The 12,141-nt window shown below is 40.7% G+C and overlaps 1 protein-coding gene across 1 annotated transcript in view; it reads left to right on the top strand.

Moving 5' to 3' along the window:
* SYNE1 (spectrin repeat containing nuclear envelope protein 1) overlaps positions 1–12,141 on the top strand; it is a 468,360-nt gene that overhangs the window by 279,187 nt on the left and 177,032 nt on the right. Inside the window, exons 74-79 of the mRNA XM_045009096.1 lie at positions 427–603; positions 3,114–3,379; positions 4,770–6,930; positions 7,355–7,692; positions 8,541–8,685; positions 11,402–11,620. Coding sequence (XP_044865031.1) covers positions 427–603; positions 3,114–3,379; positions 4,770–6,930; positions 7,355–7,692; positions 8,541–8,685; positions 11,402–11,620 — 3,306 coding nt within the window. The remainder of the gene's footprint in view (positions 1–426; positions 604–3,113; positions 3,380–4,769; positions 6,931–7,354; positions 7,693–8,540; positions 8,686–11,401; positions 11,621–12,141) is intronic.

The raw sequence follows: 12,141 nt of genomic DNA, 5'->3' as shown, positions 1-12,141 counted from the left end.
CAAAAGAACTGTGTTAGGCAAATTAGAATGAAACACATAAATTGAATTAAGTTTTCACTAAGTCAGTGATTCATGAAGTGCAAGCAAGAGAGTAAAGAGACTTTAATTGTATAGTTGATTTGAGCTTTTAAAGGAATCGTTGAGCCCTGAATTATCTCTAAATAATTGTTAGTTTCTTTTTCTTTTTTAAGCCTCTTTCACGATTGAATCAAAACGAATTTCTTTGTTAGCTTTCCTAGTAATTTCTCGTGGCTTTCCAAGGTTAAGGCTTTTTTTGGACAGTAATGCCTTCTGCAAGCTCCACTTAGTCCCCTCAAGAATCTACTCCTCAAATCTGTCCTTTGCACAGTTCTACTGTACATGTCACACAGCACATGAATAATTACATTAAAACATCCCCATCACTATTAATTTTTTTTTTTTAAGATCGAGCAGCAGATAATGCACTCACAGTACCTGGCTCAGGGTTGGGAAGAGATCAAACAAATGAAGGCTGAGCTTTGGATATATTTCCAGGATGCAGACTACCAACTACAGAATATGAAGAGGAGATGGGCAGAACTGGAACTAAACGTTGCCCAGAACATGGTTTTGCAGGCTAAGGTAAGGAGTCGTGTTCTAAAAGCGAAGAAAGGAGGAAATGTATCCAACAGTTCATTTGATTATAGAACTTGCTGTATGCCCTGCGGTGGGTGCATTAATTCTGTAACAACCATGCAAGGAAGGATTAGAGGGGACTGTGTTTATTATTTTGGTGCTACGGAGAGCTAAAGCAAAAAGGGAAGTACTTTAATACTTCCCTATGGTTTTAGAGCTGTCAGTCAAATCTTTACTGTGCTAGGTTTCCTTTGTTTTCAGGAGGCTAATTGCCTATTGCATTTGGTCTGAAGTTAAAATCTGTGACATACTATGAAAACTAACTAAATAACATAACTATTTCTAAAGCAGTCTAAACTATTGTCTGATATAATTTGACTAGGGCTGTCGATTAATTGCAGTTAACTCACATGATTAAAAAAAATTAATTGCGATAAAAAAATTAAACGCTATTAATCGCAGTTTTAATCGCACTGTTAAACAATAGAATACCAATTGAAATGTATTAAATATTTTAGACCTTTTTTCTACATTTTCAAACATTTTATTTCAATTTACAACACAAAATACAAAGTGTACAGTGCTCACTTTATATTATTATTTTTATTACAAATATTTGCACTGTAAAAATGATAAACAAAAGAAATAGTAGTTTTCAGTTCAGCTCATATAAATACTGTAGTGCAATCTCTATTGTGAAAGTGCAACTTACAAATGCAGAATTTTTTGTTGCATAACTGCTCTCAAAAACAAAACAATGTAAAACTTTAGCACCTACAAGTCCACTCAGTCCTACTTCTTGTTCAGCGAATCGTTCAGATAAACACGTTTGTTTACATTTACGAGAGATAATGCTGCCTGCTTCTTGTTTATAATGTTGCCAGCAAGTGAGAGCAGGTGTTTTTATGGCGCTGTTGTAGCTGCCTTTGCAAGGTACTTACGTGCCAGATGCGCAAAACATTCCTGTGCGCTTTCATGCTTTGGCCACCATTCTAGAGGACATGCTTCCATGCCGATGATGCTCGTTTAAAAAAAAATGCATTAATTACATTTGTGACTGAACTCCTTGGGAAAAAATTGACTGTCTCCTGCTCTCTTTTATCTGCATTCTGCCATATATTTCATGTTATAGTAGTCTCAGATGATGACCCAGGACATATTGTTCGATTTAAGAACATTTTCACTGCAGATATGACAAAACGCAAAGAGGATACCAATGTGAGATTTCTAAAGATAGCTATCGCACTTGACCCATGGTTTAAGAATCTGAAGTACCTTCTAAAATCTGAGAGGGATGAGGTATGGAGCATGCTTTAAGAAATCTTAAAAGCACAACACTCTGATGTGGAAACTGCAGAACCTAAACCACCGAAAAAGAAAATCAACCTTCTGCTGGTGGCATCTAACTCAGATGATGAAAATGAACATGTGTTGGTCCACACTGCTTTGGACTGTTATCGAGCAGAACCTGTCATCAGCATGGATGTGTGTCTCCTGTAATGGTGGTTGAAGCCATGAGGGACATATGAATCTTTAGTGCGTTTGCCATGTAAATATCTTGTGACACTGGCTACAACAGTGCCATGCAAATGCCTGTTTTCACTTTCAGGTAACATTGTAAACAAGAAGCAGGCAGCATTATCTCTTACAAATGTAAACAAACTTGTTTGTCTGAGCGATTGCCTAAACAAGAAGTAGGGCTGAGTGGACTTGTAGGCTCTAAAGTTTTACATTGTTTTGTTTTTGAGTGCAGTTATGTAACAAAAACATTCTACATTTCTAAGTTGCACTTTCAGGATAGAGATTGCACTACAGTACTTGTATGAGGTGAATTGAAAATACAATTTCTTTATCATTTATACAGTGCAAATATTAATAAACAAAGTGAGCGATGTACACTTTGTTTTCTGTGTTGTAACTGAAATAGATTTATTTGAAAACATAGAAAAACCATCCAAAATATTTAATACACTTAAATTGGTATTCTATTGTTTAACAGTGCGATTAATTGCAATTAATTTTTTTAATCATGATTATTATTTTTGTACTTAATCACGTGAGTTAACTGCGATTTATAGGCAGCCCTAAAAAAAAAATGTGTGAGATATATATATAGTACTGGCAGAATTGACTCTAATAAAAGCTAGACTGTTCTGCTTTGTGGGAGAGGTGGGGTTAGCTGTGTGCCCAGGAGAAGTCCAGGGAAGGGACTATAACTCCAGTCACAATCCCTCTCCTTGTCCATCCTTGCTCCCATGAAGGATGTAATTTGCTACTAGCCTCTTCCCAATTGCAGGTTTGTGGAGATTGCTCTTATACCCTTCCCCCAGCTGGTGCTTTGAGCGGCAAGCCAGGGTCAGGAAAGGATCTTATTCCCTCTTGTATACCTGCACAGCTGCATAAAACTGTGCCACAGCCTAGCTCTAAGCACAATGTTTTCAGGGTTTTCATTCAAACCTCAGATTATATTTATAATGGAACATCTTCATTTCATTTTTGTTTTGTGTCTCTAACAGGAATTCAGTCAGAAGCTGCATTCTAAAGAGGCAGCTCTTAACGCTGTGACTGAAAAGGTGAATAAACTAACACAAGGACAGGAGTCTCCTGAGCATAAGGAAATAGGTCACTTCAGCAACCAGTGGCTGGACCTCTGCCTTCAGGCAAACAATTTGCTCATACAACGGGAGGAGGATCTTCAGAGGACGAGGGATTACCATGATCGCATGAATGTAGTAGAAATCTTCTTGCAAAAGTTTACAAAGGAATGGGACAACCTGGCCAGGTAGAGAGGCCTGACTCACACAAAGCTGAAACATCCCACACTTGTTAAGAAACCTTCTTACTAGGGTTGCCAACATTCTGATTTCTGAAAACCGGACACTACAGCAGAAGTGGTGTCCCCTCCCCACCTCTTCCCCCGAGGCCCGCCCCTGTCACTCACTGCTCTCCCCCTTTCTTCTCGCTCAATCCTGACCCCCCCCTCTCTCCTCTCCGACGAGCTGGGATCCCTCTGCTCTGAGGCTAGGACGGGAGCCTGCCTGCCCATGAGATGCAGGTAGGAGGCAGCCCCAGCTGAGCAGGGGCTGGCGTGGGTTGATGATCCAGCACATCCTCTCTTGTCCCCCTCACCTTCCCCCCTGTGGTAACTGGAATTTTAGTGTCTGGTCAGTACATGTGACCGGACTCTGTACAGGTCCTCTTTCAACCGGACTTTTCAGTAAAAAAACAGACAACTGGCAACCCTGTTTGTTACAGTGTCTTAAGAGGCAACATCCACTAAAATCCTTTTTCTATACCTTGCTTAATAAAAACTCCTAATAGCAGAATTTGTTATTTTGAGGTGGAAGGAGGTGGAAGTACTCAATGCTTGTATTTTTTAAATAGGCGAGATCCTCAGCTCTTGTCCTCAAGGGGTGTACACTAACTAACTCCAGCTGAGGATTTGGGCCTATACTTGTGCTACCTTTTCCCCTTTAGAAGCCCTTTAATATTCACAGGGGTTGTCAGATCTTGCAAGGTTATAGTTTAAAATTTCATGCATGCATAATTCTGTAATCATAAATGAATACATGACCAAATTAATCAGGAATGCACTTCCAAAAGGCATGCTTTGATATTAGTAGCACATATCTAAACTATTCCATTGTATTTTATATAATGGTTAGTTTTAGTGGTCAGATTATTGAAAGCTTAATTTCTCCTGCATCATTGAGATAATATTTTGGGCACTGCTAAAGACCGTATATTTTAAAAGAGTAACAGTCAATTCTGCTCCCATTGAAGTCAATTGGTAAAACTCCCTTTGAGTTGAATGGATTGGATCCTAACCAAAGGTTTATTTTGTTGTTGTAATATTTTCTTTAGTGCAATATTTGATTTGTTATTTACATATACAGTGTTACATGTGTGAACTGCCAGTACTTACATTGCTAATTTGAATGTTTTACCAAGTGACAGACACCTTGTGGAGGAGGGGGAGGAATAGTAGAAATATTAAACTTGTAGTTAATAATTGAGATAGCTATCTTCAAAAGAGCTAAGGGATTTAGGCACCCAGATCCCAATGAACTTCAATATGATGTGGGCACCTAACTGTCTTTAGCGCCTTTGAAAACCGTACCCTGAGATATCATCTGGCGTTTCATTTTTTGTACCATGCATTTTGTCAACAGATCAGATGCTGAAAGTACGACTGTACACCTTGAGGCTCTGAAAAACTTAGCATTGGCTCTGCAGGAGAGGAGATTTGCCCTTGAAGACCTGAAAGACCAGAAACAGAAAATGATGGAACATCTGAATCTAGATGACAAAGAATTAGTGAAAGAGCAGACTGGTCATTTTGAACAACGCTGGTCTCAGCTGGAGGACCTAGTCAAGAAAAAAATCCAGATTTCTGTTACAACCTTAGAGGAACTGAGTTTGGTCCATTCTAAGTTTCAGGAACTGATGGAGTGGGCAGAAGAGCAGCAGCCTAGCATCTCTGAGGCTGTTAAACAAAGCCCTCCTCCAGACCTGGCTCAGAGCCTTCTCATGGATCATCTCACCATTTGCAGTGAACTGGAAACCAAACAGGTTGTTCTCAAAGCACTCATAAAGGATGCTGACAGGGTGATGACTAACCTTGGCCTTAATGAAAGGCAGATCCTCCAGAAGTCCCTTTCAGATGCACAGAATCACATGGATTGTCTTAGTGATCTGGTTGGCCAGAGGAGAAAATACCTGAATAAGTCATTATCTGAAAAGACTCAGTTCCTTATGGCAGCTTTTCAAGCTACAAACCAAATTCAGCAACATGAGAAAAAGATAATGTTCCATGAACATATCTGTCTGTTGCCAGAAGATGTGAGCAAACAGATCAGGACTTGTAAGAGTGCCCAAGCTAGCCTGAAGGCCTATCAGAGTGAAATAACTGGGCTGTGGGCTCAGGGAAGGGATTTAATGAAAGAAACAACAGAACAAGAAAAGAATGAGGTGTTAAACAAACTCCAGGAATTACAGAATGTGTTTGACACTGTTTTACAAAAGTGTAGCCAGCGACTGGTAGAACTGGAGAAAAATATGGTTTCAAGGAAATATTTCAAGGAAGATTTGGATAAAGCTTCTCATTGGATAAAACAAGCTGATATTGTCACATTTCCAGAAATAAATTTAATGAATAGTAACTCTGAATTATACTCACAGCTGGCAAAGTATCAGCAGATTCTTGAGCAGTCTCCTGAATATGAAAATCTTTTACTTACACTGGAAAAGGATGGTCAGGAGATCTTGCCATCGCTTAATGAAGTGGATCATTCTTACCTGGAAGAAAAACTGAATGCCCTGCCACAGCAATTTAATATTGTCATTGCCTTAGCCAAAGATAAGTTCTATAAGGTTCAGGAAGCAATTCATGCTCGCAAAGAATACGCTTCATTGATTGAGTTGACAACTAAGGCTCTAACTGAACTGGAAGATCAGTTTTTAAGCATGAACAAAGCTCCTGCGGCTCTTTTATCCAAAGAGAGTGTGTCACTCCAGCAGGATTACAAAGCTCTCTTAGGTGAAGTGGTTAACCTTGGTGCAGCAGTGGATGAATTGAACCAGAAGAAGGAGGCTTTTCGAAGCACTGGCCAACCATGGAAACCTGAAGAGATGTTAAAACTCACCACCCTGTATCACAAGCTGAAAAGGCAAATAGAACAGAGAGTTAATCTTTTGGAGGACACTATAGAGGCCTACAAGGAACACGAGGAAATGTGCCTGCAGCTTGAGACACAATTAGAGGCAGTGAAGAGAGAGCAGATGAAAGTGAATGAAGAAACACTCCCAGCAGAGGAGAAGCTGAAAAGCTACCATTCTCTGGCTGGCAGCCTGCAAGAGACAGGGATTCTTTTGAAGCGAGTTACTGAACATCTGGAAGCACTTTATCCTCAGCTTGACCCATCCATCTATGAGATGGCAAATCTTCAGGTACAGTCTTGGCAAGAGAAAATGAAGTTGTTGCATGCTGCCATTGATGACACAGTGATGGAGTGTGAAAACAGGCTGGTGCAAAGCATAGACTTCCAGACTGAGATCTGCCGTTCACTTGACTGGCTGAGATGGGTGAAAGCAGAACTTAATGGAACGTTAAGCTTGGACCCAAAACTGCAAAACATTCAGGAAGAGATCCGAAAGGTTCAGATTCATCAGGAAGAAGTGCAGTCAAGCCTGAGAATAATGAATGCGCTGAACCGTAAAGAAAAGGAGAAGTACGTGAAGGCTAAAGAACTGATACCTGCTGACTTGGAGAACAGCCTCGCTGAGCTATCGGAACTAGATGGTGAAGTTCAAGAAGCCATTCATATGAGGCAGGTTAGTGCATCGTTTAGTCTGTATTTTATTTATTTATTTGCTTCTTGCTGAAAACAATCATTATAAGGTTGCCTTGGCTTATTGTCTGTGATCATGATGAACAGATTGGCTTTGCTAATCATATTGTCTTTTCTGAGGTCTTAGGCACAGTTCATAGCCCAGTCCTATGAAGCGGTATAGGGACAGAAAAGAAGTAAGACCCACCCCAGCTCACACACATACTCCTTGTGGCCTCCTCAGAGCTTGAGTCTCAGTAGTGGGCAGAGAAAGAACGTTGTCCACAGCTGCTGTTCCCCCAATGAGCAAGAGGATGGAAAGGGGTGGGGAGTGGGTAGAGCTGTCACACCTTGTTTGTGATTTTTTTTGTTGCTGTTGTAGATAGTTGCCTCTGTAACTGTGTGCAGTATTTTCACTGTTGTTCCAGGCTGTTTTGACCAAACTCTATAGCCTATGCCAAAGGTACTACCAAGTGATACAAACAGCTGGTGACTGGCTTGAGGATGCCCAGCAATTGCTACATTTGGCAAGGAATGGTCTGGATGTGGAGAGCTCTGAGGAGAACCTGAGGAATCACACTGAATTTTTCAGCACAGAAAACCAATTCCTTGGTCATCTGAAGGAGCTGCAAGCCCTGGTGTCTGAGATGGAACCATTTATCCAGGCCACAGCAAGAGAGGAGCTGTTACAGAATGTAGCTGTTTTAGAAGAAAAGGGCAAGGAAACCAAGCAAGAATCTGAAACCCAGCAGGATCAACTGCAGAAGTACCTTTTTATTCACTTTTTAAATTTAACATGTTTTGTTGATGAGAGAAAGGGGGATACTTCAGAAACTTCACTGGAGTTTGTTAAAGAGTGTATTCTATTGAATAGAGCAGTAGCTTGTGATTCAGAACTCCTAGATTCTATTTCCTCCTGTGCTGCTGACTTGCTGTCTGACCATTAAGAAGTTCTCTAAGTTTCAATTTATTTATTTTTAAATTAGTATAGTGGTACCCATCAATGTTATTTACAGGGCTTCATGATTTTGTGAGATTTATGATTGTAGGAAATGTTGAGTTTCTCTCATGAAAGGTATTAGACTCAGAGACTTTAAGACGAGAAAGGTCCATCATGATCATCCAGTCTGACCTCCTGCACATTGCAGGCCACAGAATCTCATTCACCCACTCTTGAAAAAGGCTCATAACCTCTGGCTGAGTTACTGAAGTCCTCAAATCATGGTTTAAAGACTTCAAGTTACACAGAATTCACCATTTACACTAGTTTAAACCCGCAAGGGACCTCTGTCCCATGCTGCAGAAGAAGGCAAAGGAGAAAAAAAAAAGGAAAAAAACCCAGGGTTTCTGTCAACCTGACATGGGGGAAAATTCCTTCCTGACCCCAAATTTGGTGATCAGTTAAACCCTGAGCATATGGGCAAGACATGGATACCTGGGAAAGAATTATCAGTAATAACTCAGAGCCCTCCCCATCTAGCGTCCCATGTCCAGCCATTGGAGATATTTGCTAATAGCAAAGTATGTGAAATGTAGACCCTGGTGTTACAATGTTTGATTCTAAATGATTTTGTGTTATATTAAATCTTTCTTGCTGGTGTTTCATTTTCCAAGGCATACGTCTCAGTGGCAGGAGTACCAAACAGCAAGGCAGCAGGTTATTGAATTGATGAATGAGGCTGAGGAGAAATTATCTGAATTCTCTGTAGCCAAGGCTCCTTCTGGTCATGAAGCAGAACAGAAATTGTTAGCACATAAGGTAAGGTTACTGAAAACGCTGTGAATCAGTTAAATCTTGTGCCATACGCAGGATACCAAGGACAGTCAGTGACTTGCATCGTTGTTTGTTTTCCACTAGATAGATATGTGAGGTGATGAGGTGTCAGGTTTATAATGTAGACTTTTATTTACAGGCTAAATGAAATAAGAGTTGTCTTATAAGAATGACTTCTTCCTCTATATATTGTTTTCAATGGTAGACGCTGAAAAGGCTTAATTAAATATAAAATAACTGCACTGAAATATTCATATGGATCTATTTTAAACAATCAAAAGTTTAAAAATTCTGAGTTGAGATCATGGTATTGCAGGGATATCTTAAACACTCGCATTCCACTATCATATTCTGGGATGCAATCCAGACTGGTGAGGGGTTGTCACCACCTGCCCTGCAACCTTGGGTTCCCTCACAGTGCTTTGCAGTTGTAGCTCCCAACCCGGGCCCCCCTTACAAACAGCATGCAGGTCACACCCTAAGTGTCTGTGTGTAGCTTCAGCTTGTCAGGAACACTCCAGTCATACTCAGGCTTCTATCAGCCTTGGTTACCACTTGCAGGGTGACCCCAACACACTCCCAATCCTGAATTTTCTCAAAGACGTGTGTTCTGCTTGCTCCTGGGCAGTTCAGATATTAGAGGTTTGTCGCCCCTGTAAGGAGTCCATATGCAAACAGTTTGGTACTTTAAATGGAATTACCCAAAGAGTTCAGTTTTAAACACAGTGCTGGAATAGTTTTGATTTAAAAACAATAAGTCAAGTTAAATAAACTACAAAGAGAGAGGTTTTAAGTGAGTACAGATATAAGGCATTAAAGTCAGGAATGGTTACAAGGGAAATAAAGATAAAATGCTTTCTAGTAACTAAAACTTAACCAACTATATTTGGTTCAAGATAAAATTCTTACTATATATTCCCAGCAACAGGGCTGACCAAATTCTTTGATCAGAACCCCTTCCAAAGTCCAAAGGCTGGTTCCTTTGTCTTCTAAGATAAAAATGAGACAGAGAGAAAGATAGATAACATGGGTTGGTTTTGCCCCTCACTTTTATAGTCCAGTCACCCTTTGAAATGCATTTTCCTGAGGGTTATCCCGAGATAAATTTCCTTCCTGCTGTGGGGATGGAAACATGGAGTCTTGTGGTGAAAGAGATCCCATGTGGTTATTTACTAAAATGCAGACACATCTGTTCCTGCCCCTCTTCGTTGCCAAAGAATGGCCACTTGACAGGCAGTTGCCCTGTAACTTTGATGACATTTGGTTAGAGGCATTAGTTTGTACTTTTGTCTTTGAGGAACAGGTTTACCCCCGCCCCAGACTTTCTGTCATAATTTCATCTTATGTTCATAAGTTTACATGTAATGTTGCCTCACACATTTCACCATGATATTCTTAATCAGCAAGTTATTAGTTATCAAATGATACCTCACAAGGATTATTTCAGTGGTGTGTAGGTATAAATACAGGGGTGCATTCAGTCACACCCACCCCTTTTTACCTTGTGTTCTTGAGAGTGAAGTTATGTCCACACAGAGCTAAGGGTGTGATTTCCCTGCTCATATATACCTGTTCACGGTAGCTTTCATTAAGCCAGTGCGAGTATAAATAGCAGTGTAGCTGCAGTAGCAAGGATAGTGGCAGCGGAGGGAGGGCTGAGCTGTGCCGAGTACTTATCCACTGGTTTCAGGTGGGTTTCTGCTCGGCATGGCTTAACCATGCCTCCGCTGTAGCTACCAATGCTACTGCAGGTACGCTGCTGTTTACCTCTCATCAAACTAATACGAGCATAATGTGAGCACACATACACGAGCAAAGAAATTACATCCCTAGCTTGTAGCACATACGCAGCTTAAGAAAGCAGGTGCATATGGAGCTTCAAACGTTTACTCACTGTAGAGAACTATGCCTAGGGCCAGATTCTCCAGATTGCTTAAAGCTAGCATTGGAGACCAGCTGGAGATTCCCAGCAGAGAATTTCCACTGACATAGAACTGGTACTGGTGACTTATCTGCCTCCTTTGCCAAGTGAACGCACCGTCCCAGTAGGTTGGGGATTGGGACAGAAATTAGAGTTGACCTCCTTCTGCTCTGACTTCTGCTGGGATCAGGTGGCCCTGAATTGAGGAGCTGAAACTGGCTCCTTTTGGCTACTAGTGTCCATTATGTCCAAGTTCATACCGAGTGACGATTCAGGGCCTTAGTGTTTAAACTCATTAGTGTGCACACATAGCTTCCACTCAAGCTACTGCTGGTATGCAAAACTTTTCGCATTCTGCTCATGGACTCCTCACTCATTAATACCTGTATAAATACTGCACAGATCTAAACCAAGTTTGTAAAATGCAGTTAGTCTGAGGCTTGCCCACAAGGCATTTTATAAATTAAGTGAGCTTTAAAATATAAAAACTGATTTGGCTAAGTTGGCTACTCATTAGACAAACTTGCAATTTGAAGTTACTGAATATAAATCTTCGCATGCAAATATTGATAATGGATACACTTTAAAATTATGTATGTATGTAAAACATTATAATGGCAAAAAACTATTTTGAAAATAAATGCTCTGAGGCTAAAGTCTCATTTGAGCCCATAGCTGTGCTATAGACTTCACAAGGGAAATGTTGATGTAGCTTCTACTCTGGTACTGTTAGGTATTGCTATATAAAGGAAAACCCTGCCATTTGTTTTGCTTTTTCAGTCCCTGGTGTCTATGGTAAATGCCTTCCACGAGAAGATCACAGCTCTGGAGGAAAAGGCCTCTCAGCTGGAAAAAATCGGAAATGATGCCAGTAAGGCAACCATAAGCAGGTCAATGACAACTGTCTGGCAGCGCTGGGCACGGCTCCGGAGTGTGGCCCAAGAGCAGGAGAAGATATTGGAAGATGCAGTGCAGAAGTGGAAATGCTTTAATGATAAGGTATAAGGGTCTGAATAACTCCTTTCTAGTTAATTGTTTGCACATTTTCACTACTTGTAATATATAATGTGTTACAGATTCAGAGCATTGTACAGACATTACCTCACAGGGCTGAAGGCTGAATTAGTTCGATAGGTCCATTAATGTTATCATCCCCGTTTTTACATATGAGGAAACTCGGACTAAGAAGCCCAGCTACTTGCCCAAGGCCAAACAGCAAGGGATTAACAACAGCAGGATCAGAACTCCTGACACCTATGCCTATTCCTCCAGACCATATTGCACTCCTGAAATGGAATGGAAATAACATTCTGTACAGTTCATTCAATCCTGTTTTTGTTTTTGATACTTTTGGTAGTTCTCTCTAATCCCTCATTCTTTCCTTTGCCTTCCCAAAGGGCCAACTCTAGGCTGACGACTCCTTCTGAATAAAGAGAATGGGGTACAATGCCTGATTCAACAACAAGGTGTCACTCAACACTCAATGGCAATGCAAGGCATTCCCTTACCATCCTCCCCAT

The sequence above is a fragment of the Mauremys mutica genome, chromosome 3 (assembly GCF_020497125.1).
Source record: "Mauremys mutica isolate MM-2020 ecotype Southern chromosome 3, ASM2049712v1, whole genome shotgun sequence".
Lineage (NCBI taxonomy): Eukaryota > Metazoa > Chordata > Testudines > Geoemydidae > Mauremys > Mauremys mutica.
The sequence above is the reverse complement of the archived record's forward strand: the minus strand, read 5'-3'. Positions and strand labels throughout refer to the sequence as shown.